General features: G+C 39.8%; 1 protein-coding gene across 9 annotated transcripts in view; it reads left to right on the top strand.

Moving 5' to 3' along the window:
- Window positions 1-16,376, top strand: part of eloa (elongin A) — a 25,413-nt gene extending 9,037 nt beyond the window's left edge. For all 9 annotated transcript variants that reach the window (XM_079590756.1, XM_079590753.1, XM_079590751.1 and 6 more), the window contains 12 exons: window positions 2,467-2,611; window positions 4,170-4,226; window positions 4,325-4,440; window positions 6,295-6,800; window positions 7,240-7,517; window positions 7,589-7,700; window positions 8,841-8,993; window positions 9,260-9,357; window positions 10,495-10,675; window positions 11,416-11,542; window positions 14,141-14,292; window positions 15,764-16,376. In XM_079590756.1, the coding sequence (XP_079446882.1) occupies window positions 2,540-2,611; window positions 4,170-4,226; window positions 4,325-4,440; window positions 6,295-6,800; window positions 7,240-7,517; window positions 7,589-7,700; window positions 8,841-8,993; window positions 9,260-9,357; window positions 10,495-10,675; window positions 11,416-11,542; window positions 14,141-14,292; window positions 15,764-15,825 (1,914 nt within the window). In that variant the 5' untranslated portion in view covers window positions 2,467-2,539 and the 3' untranslated portion in view covers window positions 15,826-16,376. The remainder of the gene's footprint in view (window positions 1-2,466; window positions 2,612-4,169; window positions 4,227-4,324; window positions 4,441-6,294; window positions 6,801-7,239; window positions 7,518-7,588; window positions 7,701-8,840; window positions 8,994-9,259; window positions 9,358-10,494; window positions 10,676-11,415; window positions 11,543-14,140; window positions 14,293-15,763) is intronic.

Raw genomic sequence — 16,376 nt, 5'->3', positions numbered from 1 at the left:
TCGTAAAACTAATCCATTTGAATTGGGTGTTTTAGTCCAAAATTTCGAAAGAGACTCGGCCGCTTTATATAAAGAACAGATTGAATTTTGTCTTTTATTCACATGTAAACCTTGATCAGTGAACATAAACAGAAGCTCAACCGAACCTGCTTGACGCGCGAGAACCATAGACTGTATATAAACTGGACACAGCGACCCCATAGGTTTCAACGGAGAAAAGTGAAGTCAATTAGAAGCACTCACTTCATGATCGCCAGGCAAACTGCGCAGACTCAAACTGAGCTTGACGACGTAGATGTGACGTGAGTAACCTGTCTGACAGCTGTCAGTCTTCTAGTAGCTGTGCCGAGAGAAATCTGAATCATTCCCTTCCGAATCTCGCAGAGACGGAGAGCGTGAGCATTAGCTGTCCATGAGCTAGCAGCGGGAGCTTTATCACTCTCTATGGGCTTCTCCCTTGACTTTATGCCTCCACGTCTTCCCGATTGCTTGCGAGCTTCTCCGCCGGTCTATACGGTCATTTCTCGACTAGCCTATTTTTACAAAAACTGCTTCTACGGGGCCATAGCGTAAGATACAAGGTAATGGAGCCTTTTATACATTGTTGTGTTTCTTTAGAAATAAATAATGTACAAATGGAGTCTTTGAATGCCTCCGATGTAAAGTTATTCGCTGTCAAAGTGACGCCAAAATGAATGGGAGTCAATGGAATGCTAACAGCAGGTGATGCTCTGCTACAATGGCGGCCCCGGGGGAAGCTTCGGTTTCCGGCTGATGGATTACCCCCTTGGTGAGAACAAACCTCTTGCAGAAGCTCAAACGTGCTGCGTAACACGAGACTGAACCTAATTGGTTATTACAGAAGCTCAAACGTGCTGCGTAACACGAGACTGAACCTAATTGGTTATTACAGAAGCTCAAACGTGCTGCGTAACACGGGAACGAACCTCATTGGTTCTTTCAGAAGCTCAAACGTGCTGCGTAACACGAGAATGAACCTCATTGGTTCTTGCTGAAGCTCAAACGTGCTGCGTAACACGGGAATGAACCTCATTGGTTATTACAGAAGCTCAAACGTGCTGCGTAACACAAGAATGAACCTCATTGGTTATTACAGAAGCTCAAACGTGCTGCGTAACACGAGACTGAACCTAATTGGTTATTACAGAAGCTCAAACGTGCTGCGTAACACGAGACTGAACCTCATTGGTTATTACAGAAGCTCAAACGTGCTGCGTAACACGAGAATGAACCTCATTGGTTCTTGCTGAAGCTCAAACGTGCTGCGTAACACGGGAATGAACCTCATTGGTTATTACAGAAGCTCAAACGTGCTGCGTAACACGGGAACGAACCTCATTGGTTCTTGCTGAAGCTCAAACGTGCTGCGTAACACAAGAATGAACCTCATTGGTTATTACAGAAGCTCAAACGTGCTGCGTAACACGAGACTGAACCTAATTGGTTATTACAGAAGCTCAAACGTGCTGCGTAACACGGGAACGAACCTCATTGGTTCTTGCTGAAGCTCAAACGTGCTGCGTAACACGGGAACGAACCTCATTGGTTCTTGCTGAAGCTCAAACGTGCTGCGTAACACGGGAATGAACCTCATTGGTTCTTACAGAAGCTCAAACGTGCTGCGTAACACAAGAATGAACCTCATTGGTTATTACAGAAGCTCAAACGTGCTGCGTAACACGGGAATGAACCTCATTGGTTCTTACAGAAGCTCAAACGTGCTGCGTAACACGGGAATGAACCTCATTGGTTATTACAGAAGCTCAAACGTGCTGCGTAACACGGGAACGAACCTCATTGGTTCTTGCTGAAGCTCAAACGTGCTGCGTAACACAAGAATGAACCTCATTGGTTATTACAGAAGCTCAAACGTGCTGCGTAACACGAGACTGAACCTAATTGGTTATTACAGAAGCTCAAACGTGCTGCGTAACACGGGAACGAACCTCATTGGTTCTTGCTGAAGCTCAAACGTGCTGCGTAACACGGGAACGAACCTCATTGGTTCTTGCTGAAGCTCAAACGTGCTGCGTAACACGGGAATGAACCTCATTGGTTATTACAGAAGCTCAAACGTGCTGCGTAACACGTGAAGGAACCTCATTGGTTCTTGCAGAAGCTCAAACGTGATGCGTAACTCAAGAATGAACCTCATTGGTTCTCGCACCTCAAGCGAACATGCTTTAGCTTCTGTTTACCACAACTGATGTGCGAGTTGATGAATAAAAGCCTAAATTCAGTCTGTTCATCATATAAAGCGATTGTAAATAATAAGCATATCTATATAACTGACCACTCTATTTAACCTCTCTTAGTACGATGTATCTGAAATACCCACAACCTTGAATTATAAAAGCTTAACGATAAATACATCATGACCTCATCGAGTGATCAAGATGGCTTTATGACAGCAGTATGACGTGTTTCCGGTTTTTGTTTTCGGAGTGACGGAAGTTCGTAGCAGTCTGAGAAACAACAGCAGGCCCCCACTTCCGGACAATATGTACCAGCTGTAAACATGGCGGAGGAGCTAATGGAAGCAGTCGAGAAGTTACGGTTGAGGCTCGATGAGAATCAAGAGCCTCGCAAGGTAATAAACCCTTTCTCTGAGACGAAGCCAACGCTTAACGTCGACGATTTCGCGCCGTGTATGACGGTGTTATACGCGCTTCTGCTCGTGGCTAGTCAGTGGATCGTGCAAAATTGATATCCAGAAATCCAACGTATAACAATTACAACAGCAGCAGACCGTGAAATGAATGATCGATTAGATAGATCAATCTGGATGGAACTTTTTCCTTAAATATGCTTCAGCCGAAGCAGAATCGGGCACTTTCTCAAATGCTAGTGCTCAGTTAGCAGAAATGACAACCATAGCAATTTATTATGATAAGTGACAGATGAAGACAGGCCGTGATAGTGCAGCAGAGTGCATGTTACTCTCTATAAAACATGATTCCTCCGCAATACTCACTGTACTTGTCTTACACTAAGGCTGTGTCTCAAATTTAGTGAACTGCCTACGTAACGTTAGGTGTCATTATTGTGTAGAGCCGAGTTTCACATGCGACCCCCCTGTTCCCCTGGAGGCCACGACTACACTTTAAGTGCACTTAAATGTCTTGTTTGGTAATTCTGGCATAAAAATGAGTCTTGGACACTATACAACAAACTAATAACTTTGACACTACTGTTATTTACACCGATGTCTCTGTGTACAACACAAATATCACAGTACTACCATGTTATTTGGACACTGCACCATGTTCTTACCATGCTTTTTTTGCCATGAACAATTCCTTGAAATGTGTACATATCATGGTGGATGATATGCTACTGCCAGTATTTTTCTAAGAGTTATCTATATAGTTAATCTATATTTTGTGTTTGGGTCAGTGCTGTCAAATCGATTAATTGCGTGTAACATAATATGTGTGTGTGTAGTGTATATATATATATACTATATGTCTCTGTGTGTGTGCGTGTGTGTGTGTGTGTGTATACGTATATATAATATACACAGAAACGTACACTCATATGTATTAATATATTATGTACACCCATTATGTAAACAAAACCTTTTATGTTAGATGCGATTAATCGATTTGACAGGACTAATTTGAGTGTATATATATATATATATATATATATATATATATATATATATATATATATATATAGCTTAGCCTATATATTATATTTATATATATATATATATATATATATATATATATATATATATATATATAGCTTAGCCTATATATTATATTTTTATATATATTTTTAGGTTTTAGATTTAGTTTTATACAATGATGCGATTAGTATTTTAGTATTATGTTAAATACATTGCAAGTTATTTTTTTTGTAGTAAGTTATAAGAATAGTGTAGTTGTCCACAAACAGTGTAGATAAATGCTTGATTTTATCATTTTGATAATATGGTCCTAACAATATTGTTGTTGTTATGGTCCAAAATGAAAATTTCCGCAATGGTGAGTGTTACGAGAAAATGTACCAGCCATAAATGCTTATTACTGGCAATGCAACTGTATATATATATATACACACACACACACTGTATAATCATGACAATTAATTAATCTCTTGTCTGTGAGATGCGTTCTTATATTTTTCCTTGTTCTGTCTAGCTTCTGAAAACTCTCAAAAGGTTGGGGGAGCTGCCCATGACTGTAGACATCTTGGTGGTAAGATCAAAATATTGCTTATCTTCACATCTATTACTTTTGGTTTGATCTCACAGATCTCTAGCTTTTAATTTGTTTGTTTTCTCCGATTCTTTCAGGAAACTGGCATTGGGAAGGCTGTGAATTCTCTGCGCAAACATGAATTTGCTGGGGAGGTTGCGAAGAACCTTGTGGCCAAGTGGAAAAAGCTGGTGCCAGAGAGATCTGCAGACAGGTAAGCTTCTTAAAGTGATCTATTATCCGCTAATTTCATTGCAATTAAATTTTTTAAAGTAATGAAAATGCAGAACAACTTAGTAAAGAAAACTGAAACAACTGTTCTTTAGAATATGCTCATGGTCCAGAATGAACTTTTTTGCCACAACTGCCTATGGCGAGTGATTTGAGAGATATGTATGGGCCATAAATTTTTTTTCTTGAAGTCTCTTATGCTCAGAAAGTCTACATATATTTGATCAAAAATCCAGTAAAACAGTAATATTGATCCTTGTAACATGATCCTTCAGACATCATTCTAATATGCTGATTTTCTACTCAAGAAACATTTATTATTATCGATGTTAATGGGATACTTCAGGATTTAGCATTAAGCTTTGTATCAGTAGAAAACTTGTAGTATTTTCAAATTACCGTGCTTCCCTCCCTCATATCCCCCTGAGACGAGAGATTTATGTATTTTTTTGTCTGTAAAAAATCCACAGATGACGCAAAAATCGTAATTTTGCATCATCAGAGGCTTTTTTGGCCAGAGGCTAGAGACCACAGCCAGTAGAAGGCGCTAGATCCGCATGTTTTCAGCCCGCCCATAGAGGGGATCTCACTCACAGAATGTACAGATAGTGTCAGCTATCTTTTTTTTTTGGAAGCTAAGCTAACAGGCTCTTGTTCTGTGGAGAAAGCGGAGTAGTAGGGGTTACCATCCTCTTTTTTCCCGGACACGTTCGGCGTCGAGATCGTCCAAAATGTCCGGGATTTGGCTTTTGCTTTCTGCAGTTGCCATTCATTGTTCACATACACACTTTTTGTTTCAATCTAACTGAATTCATTCCGATTGGTGAATCTGAATGTAGTGTTTACAAGTGATGGTGTACAAAAGGCTAAGCTTTAATGACGCTGGTGCCCTCCAATGAAATTGCAGCAATAATAGTCAGGTGATTCAGAGATAATGCGTATATTCGAAAGTGCAACATATTAAATGTCCAGCAGAGGGCACCAGCGTCATTAAAGCTTAGCCTTTTGTACAGATGTGTTAATGTGCGTTTTAACCGAGCTAAGAAAATTCCCGCTCCTCCGTGAGAGCTACGACACCGGTGCGTCTCACAGGTGCCGCTCATCAGTAATCACGCCACCGGCCTCGCGCCGTTCTCCCGCGGCCGTCAGTCTCGTCCTGCTCGCCGCCGTAAACATGATGAATGGCGACTGTAGAACGCAGAAGCCGAATCCCGGACATTTTGGGCGGTCTCGAAATCCCAGGCAGACTCGTCACTGAGATTCTCTAGTAGCCTAGCCTTGTTGTTTAACTGCGCTCTTACCGGTAGGCGTGGCTTGGGCGTGGCCTCGTAGGGCAGTGAAGCAAGTGCATTCTGGGAGTTGTTGTTTTTCATCCACATGAGCCACAAATACATTTTCTGGCTTTTCTCAGTCTAGAAGGCTCCAAATTCAAAAATAATGTCACATTTCTACTACATAAATGACCCATTTTAAATACACATTCATCTTTACAGAGGTGAAGTATCCCTTTAAAAGCAACTTATTAACTTTAATTATTTTGTGTGAACATGATCATTTTTTTCAGGATTCTTTGATAAATAGAAATGACAAAAGAACAGCATTCATTTGAAAGATGTATATATTTGTAACAATGTAGATGTCTTTACTGTCAATTGTGATCAATTTAATAGATCCTTGCCGAGTAAAAGTATTAATTTCTTTTTATAAAATCTTAATGACCCCAAGCTTTTGAACGATTACTCTAATTTGATGTTTGTTGGGTGTTCATTTTGGAAACTTGGCAATGTTGTGAGATAAGAGATGAATAAGTTTATATATAATTCATGTTTATTAATAGACCTGCTGTAAAGGAGGGGCGTTCCCACTCACGCATTGAGTCTGGAGGGCACAAACGAGTCCGGGAACGGTCTCCAGATGAACCTCCACTTATGGAGGAGGAGCAACACGACGAGATGGAATACCAGCATGGCTACTCGCCCTCGCCTCCACAGCACTACAGCTCACAGTACAGACACGGCAGTGCAAGGGGGTATCAGTCAGATGAGTATGAAAGCCCTCCTGAAGAGGAGGCAGAGGCAGAGCCAGAGCCGGAGCCTGAGCCTAGTCCCCCACGAAATGACATTAGACACAACAAGCCACACAAAGAGCCAGTCAGAGAGCACAGTTCCCAAGACATTCGGGAACAGGAGAGACGGAAGCACCGACCCACGGGTGGCGGCAGCAGCAAGGAGAGGACGCACAGAGACGAACGAGAGCAACAGGGTGGGACGAGTCACAAATCTAAACATGATCGACATTTAAGCTCACACGAGAGCAAGAAGGAAAAGAAAGGAGGAAGTGATGGTAAGAATTTGCATATATTTCATGACATTACAGTAATATTGTGAAATATTAGTACAAATTAAAACGGCTGTTTTCTGTTTTAATGCATTTTAAAATCAACTATTTTCAGCATTGTTACTCCAGACTTAAGCGTCACATGATCCTTCAGAAATCATTCAAATATGCTCAAGAAACATTTCTGATTATTATCATTGTAATTTGTTGAAAACTGTTGTGCTGCTCAATATTTTTGTGGAAACCATGATTGTTTCAAGGATTCTTTGATGAATAGAAAGCTCAAAAGAACAGCATTTATATGACGCATCATCTTTTGTAACATTATAAATGTCTTTACTGTCAATTTAATTCATTCTTTAATACATTCTTTCTGACTATGAGTTGTGAGTTGTTTGTTTATTCTAAGTATAAGATTTTAATTGGATCTTCTTTTGTCTTTAAGGAAAATCAAGGGAGAGGGGGGAAGTTCCAGAGAAAATGGACGAGGAAGAGGAGCCATTTGAAGCTCCAACCATGTCTTTTGAATCTTTCCTCACGTACGACGCTCCGACCCCAACCAAAAAGAAGAAAAAGCAGCAGCCCTCGCGACCCCCTCAGCCTCCTGCCCCGGTTCCTTCGGCTTCCTCGAAGTCTGGCAAGGCTAACGGGACCAGCAGTAAACACTCAAAGCCATCCTCTTCCTCCGTGACCACGCCTGCTGTTCCAGAGAAACGCAGGAAGGTGAGGCTGAACTTGTTATTCTGGTGGGGTGATGGGATTTGTCAGAGGATTTCTAATCATTATTTCTCCAGGTAGTGGATGTGGTTCCCATGCTGCCTGATATCCCTTTGCCAGCCATCCTGCCCAACTACAGACCACTGCCCTCCATTGATCTTACGCCACTGTCCCCCCAGAGACGCAAAAGTACGTGTTTTTTAGTTTAAGAACACTTTTAAAGAAGACCTATTATGTTCAACTTTCTTTAGTGTGTAATGTTTCTGTTTGAGCATAAAAAAGCTCTGCAAAAGTCCCTCCAGCGAGAGTTATTCTCTATATCAGTGTGACTATTTCTGAACTCCCTGAAACGCCTCTCTCCATTGTAGTCTTGAGTTTTCTTCCAGAAATGAACATGTCACAATATTCCTCATTTAAATAATTCCGACAGAACTGGTTGAGTTAGTTAGTAGTGTGTTGAAACTGACGTGCACTTGCGAAGTTCCCTAAGCACTTTCCCTCGGGGGAATCCCTGCCGCCATTTTGAAGTGCGTTCTATTTCGGGAAGTGGACGAGGGAAGTTTATATAGAGGGAGCGAGTCTACTTTATATGTACACTTCAGACAGCTCCATATACCACAATGCAACACGATTGTGACGTCAACGCATATTGCGTTTTAATTTACAACTTATATATTAATTATTTTACTTTTTTATTGTTTAAACAATGCAAACACGCCTATATTCATATAGAATGCTACATTAAACAATTTCGTAAGGATAAATAAATAATAAATCAACCCCATAGTGGATTCTAAGGGCTTAGCACGTTCCAATTCAGCCTATTGCAAAGTAGTGTGCGTTCATGCAACGTAAGCAATGACGTACATCCGAGTGAACGAGATAGTTAGCGAGTGAAGTACATGACAATTTTGGACTGGAACGCAGCCCAGGCGGTTATGGTAAGGGGCGGGACATGTCACAAACACGCTCAAAGTGCTTGACCAATCACAACACACTGGTCCAGCCGACCAATCAGAGCACAGTGTGCTTTCAGAAGGAGGGGCTTCATAGAGACAGGAACTAAACAGAGCGTTACTGACAGACTGGGAAGAGAAGAGCTGCAACAATGTCAAATGTTTGACAAAATAAGTTGTTGTTTTTTTACCTAAGATTTAAAAAAAATAAGAAACCTATTCTAGTAGAGCCCAAAAACAAAAGACAAAATATGCCCCTTCAAATCAAACTGCCTAACATGCCTGAAAGAAACAGAATTGAAATTAAAAGAAGTGTATACATCCCAATGATACTGTCTGCGTTGACTCAAAGCAACATGTTTTTCTCCTTCAGTCGCTGTGTCAAATGACGAAGAGGATCTTGGCTGCGCAGGTCGAAGGCTGAACTCCAAAATGGTTGTGTACTCTGGGTCCAAGTCGGCGTATTTGCCGAAAATGATGTCTCTGTATGATCAGTGCATTAGAGTCCTGCAGAACAATATAGATTGTGAGTTTTCTCATTCTCTGATTATTTGTTTTAATAATATTTTAATTCAGTATAGTATTTAACCCTTATGGGATGTTACATAACAAATCACATCTCAAGAGTCACAGATGGCTGTGTGTGAAAAAATCTGGTGACAGTGACCGCACTTAAAATGGCCATGTTCAAATCGCTGTAAAGGATGTCATGATGTTTCAGTGTTTACCACATAAATCACCTAAAAATTAATCAGCTTTACTGATAGTTCTTGTATTTTTTTTTTTTTTAAGCAATTGATGAAGTGGGCGGAGTGCCATTTGAGATTCTGGAGCCGGTTCTGGAGAGATGTACGCCTGAGCAGCTTTACCGCATTGAGCAGTGTAATCAGGTATGTGTGTCAAGTTGTCGTCACAGTCATGTGCAGATTGTTTATTTTACAGTTTTGATCGCATATCTAGTTGTGATCTTCTACATGCATTATATTAATACATTAAATTAAACATAAGCAACAGTAAAAACATTTATAATTTTACTTAAGATTTAGTTAGTAGGCTCTTGAGAAGGCGAGCTTTAGAGAGACCGAAGAGGAGATGTTGTACTGTATGTTATAAGAATTTTATTTATTTATTTTTTATCTTGGATGCATGTAAACCTACTGTTGGAGACCTCCAAAACAAAGGTCAGAAAGGACAGAAAGGGTGTTTAATACGCGGTATTAAAATAAAGCAGTAGTGCAAGTGTACAATGCAATAGGCTATCACTTGCGAAGCAAACATCCACAAGCAAATGAAAGGCGCTTTCCGAAGTTGGCCTCTCTAGCGATACGTTATCTCTGTATTCCTGGGACATCTGTGCCATCGGCGACCCAGACTAACCCCACATCATGTAGACATGTTACTTTTGTTTAAATAAGAACTAGACAAGCTGTGGATAGAGGTAGGCCTGCTATTTTTATTTGACGAAAAAACGTATTCTGATGGGGAAAAAAACCCGTTTTTTTTTTCAAAGCTTCAACCTGATGCAGTGTTTTCTTCTTGTCATCTTAATTTGTTAATTTAAGTTTAAAAAATATATTTAGTGTAGGCCTATTTTAGTTTTTTTATATATATTATTTAATTCAGTTTTTCTCTGTTGTCACTGTCAGAAATGCTGCAGGTGCGTGATCATTTGATGTGGATCCAGGTTGTGTTGTTGATCTGTTCTGCTGCTGTTTACACGTTAAAATAAACCTGTGATCTTTTTTTTTTGGTATTTTTAACGGGTCACAGACGCTCGTTAATTTTATTTGTATTTAATGTCAATTCAATATTATAATCTTATCAGTTTTACGGTTAATAATCGGATAACGAGCGGCGGTTTTCGGTCGGGAAAATTAACCGAAATGAGCATCCCTACTTCTTACAAAACATAAAAAAAAGCTTGTTAACCCCATTAACGCTGCATGCACGGTTTTCCCATTAAAACTTATCATGAAGATTTTTAGCTAATTTTTGACAAATCTTTGATTGCAAGTGTATCTTCTCAGTATTTCACAGAAGAGTCGGATGATCTGTGGAACAGACACTGCCAGCGGGATTTTAAACGTGAAACTCCTCAAGAGTATGAATCCTGGAGGGAGATGTATCTCCGGCTCCATGAAGAACGGGAAGAACGTCTGCGCAAGCTCACGATGAACATCAGTTCTGCCCATGCAAACAAACCTAAAGGTGCTCGCAGGCATTTGTCAGCATAATTTAGATCAAGACTTGTTATATTACTGGTGTATATATAGTAAACATATATATTTGACTTAAAGGTGCAGTATGCAATTTCGAAAACTCAATGTTGAACACTTGATATTTTAAAATCAATCCAAACAAACACACCCTCCTTTCATTGCTCCGCCCTCAAAATGCACAAACACACAGTACAATGGATGTCTCTTTATCCTAGAAGAAGTGAAGCAAATTAATGCTTGTGAAAAATAAAGCGAGGAAGTCGTATTCCTCTGAGCATTTCTCTTTTGTAATGTCTCTCAGCCATTTCTTTCTACAGTCTTTCTTCAAATCTCCCTCTTGCTCACTCTCTCTCCTCCCCCATCATGAAGACACGCCCCCTACTGCTGATTGGCTACATGTTAGTTGTGGTGCTTGTTCCGATCCACTTTCAACAGTGTTTCTCAGAAATCACTTACTGCACCTTAAGTCACTTTTTATAATGTCTATTCAAAGCTTTACATTCTGACATGTCAGATGTCTTTGAAAATCATCCATTTCAATATTTGGTGAGAAACTCCTCCAAATTAAGATGATTCAATTAATGAATCAGCATATCATGCAGTTAATTCAACTCAATATGCTTAAGCAATTGACTTTTTTTGCAAAAAATATTAACTAAACGAGTAAAATAAAAATGTGAGACCAGTTCTCACAATCAATGTTTGTAATATATCATTGACTTTTAACAGGACGGCAAGTTAAAATGGCGTATGTGAACTCAGCCGCTAAGCCTCCACGGAATATCCTCCGTCTTCAAGAGAAGTTTGGCACTAAAAATGGTTCTACCAGCACAAGCTCTGCTCCTCCATCTGCCAGGTGAGTGAATGCTGCATTACTTTATCATGATGTTCCTGCTGACAATCTGGTTTTCTTCAACCCGACGGGCCGGGTTCGGACAGATATTTAGAAATGATGTTCGGGTTCGGGCTCAGTCACATCAGCGCGATAAGTTATTGAACATTTTAAATTTAAAAAAAGCTTATTACGTAGGTATAACCAATGGGCCTGTTTCACTTGATGCAAAGGTTAGTTTTTGTGATTAAAATTAATTTTAAATATTACCCTAGCATCCGTCTTCCTGCGTGCATAAATTTGTTTATGTAGCCGTGACAACGAAACACGTGCATAATGTGCACGCCTGTGTTAACGTGCGCTTGTTGCCCCGTGTGCGCTGATGCGCTCATCTGTTGTACATTTACGAATGCCTTTCTAAAGTTACTTAATAAAAGCGGGTGTTCCACACGAACAAACATACATGTGTCATTAGTATGAGAAAATAAGATTTTAACTGTGTCTGGCTCGGACAAAAATATATTAATGCCTGTCGGATTCGGTCACTGCTCTGTCGGACGCGGGCCGTGCTCGGAGTTGGACAGAAAAATGCGTCCCGATCCGCACTCTAGTTCACACTTGGCTGGTTTGTTTTGATTAAAACAAACTCTGGTGCGATTGCTCTATTAGTGCGGTTCATTTGACTAACTGTGAATGCTTTGCGACACCAAACAAGTGGACCGAGACGCTGAAAAGATGTATCTCACTCCTTTTCCAAACAAACTCTGGTGCGGTTCGAATGAAATATGAACGCAACACTGACCAAAGACCAAAACCGGTACATGTCACAAGATGTGACCCTAAAAAGTGTTTGTTTATCTTCGTTCGTGTGTGTGTGACGGATGTATTCCTGCCGCTGTTTTGACTCCTTTTCACATTTTATAAGCTCTACAGGAGTTCTCAGCTGGTCAAAATACCATCATATGAAGCTACGCACATACAACGAGCGTATTTAGCCCTCGATTTGGATGTTCGTTCGGTGGCCGGGTGCACAATGTGCAATTTACGATTGTTCCTTTTCAGACTGTACGAACATGCCATGTCACAATATAAGATCCAAGTTGTCAATGTCAGACTTTACGATAGTCAAGACGTGTTAAAAATGGACAAGCAAGAAAACTCGTCCGCAGTTTTACATCATCAATCAGTGACGCGTTCGGTGACCGTGAGCTTCATTATGCCTAGTTCACACTAGAGGATTTTAAGCCCGATTTGCAAATCGTTGAGCTCGCCGACAGGTCGGGTTGTTATCGCGTGCAAATCGCGGGGGATTAGCGGCCGATGAACGCTCGCCAATCTGTTAGTATGAAAGAGCCAACAACGCATCAAAGACGCTCGCAGACGCCTCGCGGACGCGTCGCCGAGCCCAGAAAAATATCTAGCATGCTAGATATCTGGAGCTGTCGCACGACTCAACCACATGTGATGCCATGAGCTACAGCCAATCAGAGCAAGGCATGGGTTGAGGTCACTGGGAAAATACCGTTTATATACTGTCTATGGGATTTTTTTTTTTTTCAGAGCAAATCATCACGCAAACAGTTTGCAGCACTAATTTCTTTCTGACGTCCATATTCAAACAAAGACTCGCGTGTTGTGCACTTGTGTTCTTCTTCGCTGGGTAGTGGCGCGCGTGCTGTATTGCGTCATTTCCGGTTCGTTTTATCGCGTGATTTCTTCGTGATAAAACGTGGTTTGTAGACAAGATAGAATCGTTGGCTGACAGAGTTGTTGTCACCTCGTGTAGTGAGTTACCTCCTGTTGCGGATCAATCACGTTGTGTCGTGTGGTGTGAACAGCTCAACAACTTGAACACTCCTGATTTCACAAAGAGCAAGTCATGTAGTGTGAACTGCACAGTTCAGCCCGACGTTTTAAAATCCTGTAGTGTGCACTTGCCTTTACACGCTGGATTGAAATGGTGGCTACAAATCTCTAACGTTAATTTTGGTCATGGCTTGTCTTGAAAAACTAAGACAATTTGACGGTCGTCGTAGCAGAAGTCACACTGCAGGACTGTGAGTCAAATCTTCTGACACTGCCAGAATAAAGTTTTAGCGCAATGGTCATTAATCAGCTGTCGGTCAACATGTCAAATTAACGATCAAAGACTTCAAATTTTAGCTTAGGATCAGGGGAATCTTTTAGGTTTTGCAAAATTTGTCTCAGATGGCCAAAATCGTACAGTGTGTACCTGGCTTAAGTTCCATTGTGAAATGTATACATGATAAAAGCCGACCAATCAGGTTGTGAACGTATCCCTGTGTATTTGAAGTGTGAAAGCTTAGCGGACCAGGACCAAAAAAACCAAGCGAACCGAACTTCAAGTGTGAACACACCCTAAAGTCAGCATGAAATCAAAATAGACAATACTTGTTTTTATAATGAAATATTCTAGTATTTATTATAAATGATTTATCTGTACACACTGTTATAAAAAAAAAAGAAGCAAGTCCCGCCCTATACTTGTTGTTGTTGGAGAAGCCGTTTCACTTGGATTTACGTCACAATATGGGAAGAAAAGACTAACGCAACCGTTTCATGATGACTTTAAAATGCTACTTCTTGATTCTTCATATGCAGGATCAGACCAGCTACAAACTACAGCTCCCATAGCAAACCCGCTGAGGTTGGTCAGTCTTCTTCTGTTAGCAGCCCCGCTGAGTCCTCCTCGCGCTCCTCTGCTCCCAGCACTGCTGGTGGACACAGTGCCAGAGACAAACCACAAGTCAAAAGTGAGTCAAACATAAACACGATCGCTCAGCTGCTGCTGTTACACATTTATCTACAGCTACATGTACTTGAGCTCCTTGTTATACAGTGCTATGCATAAGTTTAGACACCTATGCTAAAGTTGCCTAAAAAGAGGAATAAAAAATCATCTTTTGGAAATTTATCTTAATGCCTTAATTTAAAAAATGAGGAAAAATCCAACCTTTAAGGACACCAATTTTCTTTGTGAATGAATAATGTATCGTTAAAAAATAAATGTTCTTCTTTAAAATACAGGGTGCATAAGTTTGGACACCCCTATGTTAAATTCCCATAGAGGCAGGCAGATTTTTATTTTTAAAGGCCAGTTACTTCATGGATCCAGGATACTCTGCATCCTGATAAAGTTCCCTTGGCCTTTGGGATTAAAATAGCCCCACATCATCACACACCCTTCACCATACCTGGAGATTGACATGGGGTACTTTCCATAAGATCATCTTTCAATGCAAATCAAACCAGCTGTTAGGCTAACTGAAATAAAACCATGCCAATCTCCAGGTATGGTGAAGGGTGTGTGATGATGTGGGGCTATTTTAATCCCAAAGGCCAAGGGAACTTTATCAGGATGCAGAGTATCCTGGATCCATGAAGTAACTGGCCTTTAAAAATAAAAATCTGCCTGCCTCTATGGGAATTTAACATAGGGGTGTCCAAACTTATGCACCCTGTATTTTAAGGAAGAACATTTATTTTTTAACGATACATTATTCATTCTCAAAGAAAATTGGTGTCCTTAAAGGTTGGATTTTTCCTCATTTTTTAAATTAAGGCATTAAGATCAATTTCCAAAAGATGATTTTTTATTCCTCTTTTTAGGCAACTTTAGCATGGGTGTCTAAACTTATGCATAGCACTGTATATACAATGATTTCTTTCATAGAAATGGATGTATTGTACAGTAGTGGCCAAAAGTGATGTTCGGCCTAGGAACATTTACTCAAGCCTTTATTCTAATGTTAAAGATTTTGTAAACATATTACAGTCAATTGTTAAATTGTACGGACATAATTTTTGGACAATCTTTTCATACAAAGAAATTATGAACGCATGCAAAAACTAGAGACATCCACCAAAATAGTCTTAGTTGCTTATGTTAGTCAATTTTATTTCTATGCATTTTTTTTTTTTGCATCGTCAAATAAATCCTGTTGCTGTAGTTTGCCTTTTTCTGCCAAATAATTTTGTAAGATAAAGTGTATTTTTGTAACACAACATTTAGTGTTTTGTTCTTCCCTTTTATTTAAAATATATCAATATTTTCCTAATTTTGATGGTTTAATCAAACTTTTGTAGGATCATTAAAACCAAATATCAAACACTTTTGACCACTACTGTATATTAACCATTGGTGTTGATAACATGTCCAATATTTGCCCATTGAACTGGTTGTGTTTGAACATTTTTACTACGTTTCTGTTCTTTCTGTTTCAGAAATTGCTCCTATGATGGCTAAGACTATCAAGGCATTCAAGAACAGATTTTCTCGGCGGTAAAAGGGAAAAATGTTTTATGTGTGTGTGATATATGAGAGAACAACTGGAGAAAAAAAAAAAACTTTTATTCTGTAATGCTTCATAGGAAATGTGCAATGCCCTCTCACTTCTTATGTTTTAATGCTTTTTATTACCAGTACAGCTCAATGGACGCAATTAAAAAAAAAAAAAAAAAACACCAGCATCAGCAACCATCCACACTCAATTGTCATAGCATGTCGTAAGCTTTTTACAAACACCGAAAACATGTGGTACACTACAGATGACCATGAGACACCACAACCCAGATTCACTGTTACATGTTTATTTAATTGCTTAACTATAATCACTGCATCGTCATGGGACTAAGTATATGATTTTATGGTAGAGTGAGAACGAGATAAGATGTAAAAAGTTCAAGGACTGTACACTTCCTCACCATCATATTTATTATTTTAAATCTTGGACCTGGCAGCCCTGGACCTTGCCTTGAATGAAAGATCAAGTCATTTTAATAGATTTTATGAAGTGTTCTATGGACATTTTTAATAAAATCCATGTGTTGCTCTCAC

The sequence above is a fragment of the Phoxinus phoxinus genome (genome assembly GCF_949152265.1).
Source record: "Phoxinus phoxinus genome assembly, chromosome: 19".
Classification (NCBI taxonomy): Eukaryota; Metazoa; Chordata; class Actinopteri; order Cypriniformes; family Leuciscidae; genus Phoxinus; species Phoxinus phoxinus.
Note: the sequence above shows the minus strand (reverse complement) of the source record. Positions and strands in the feature narration are given on the sequence as shown.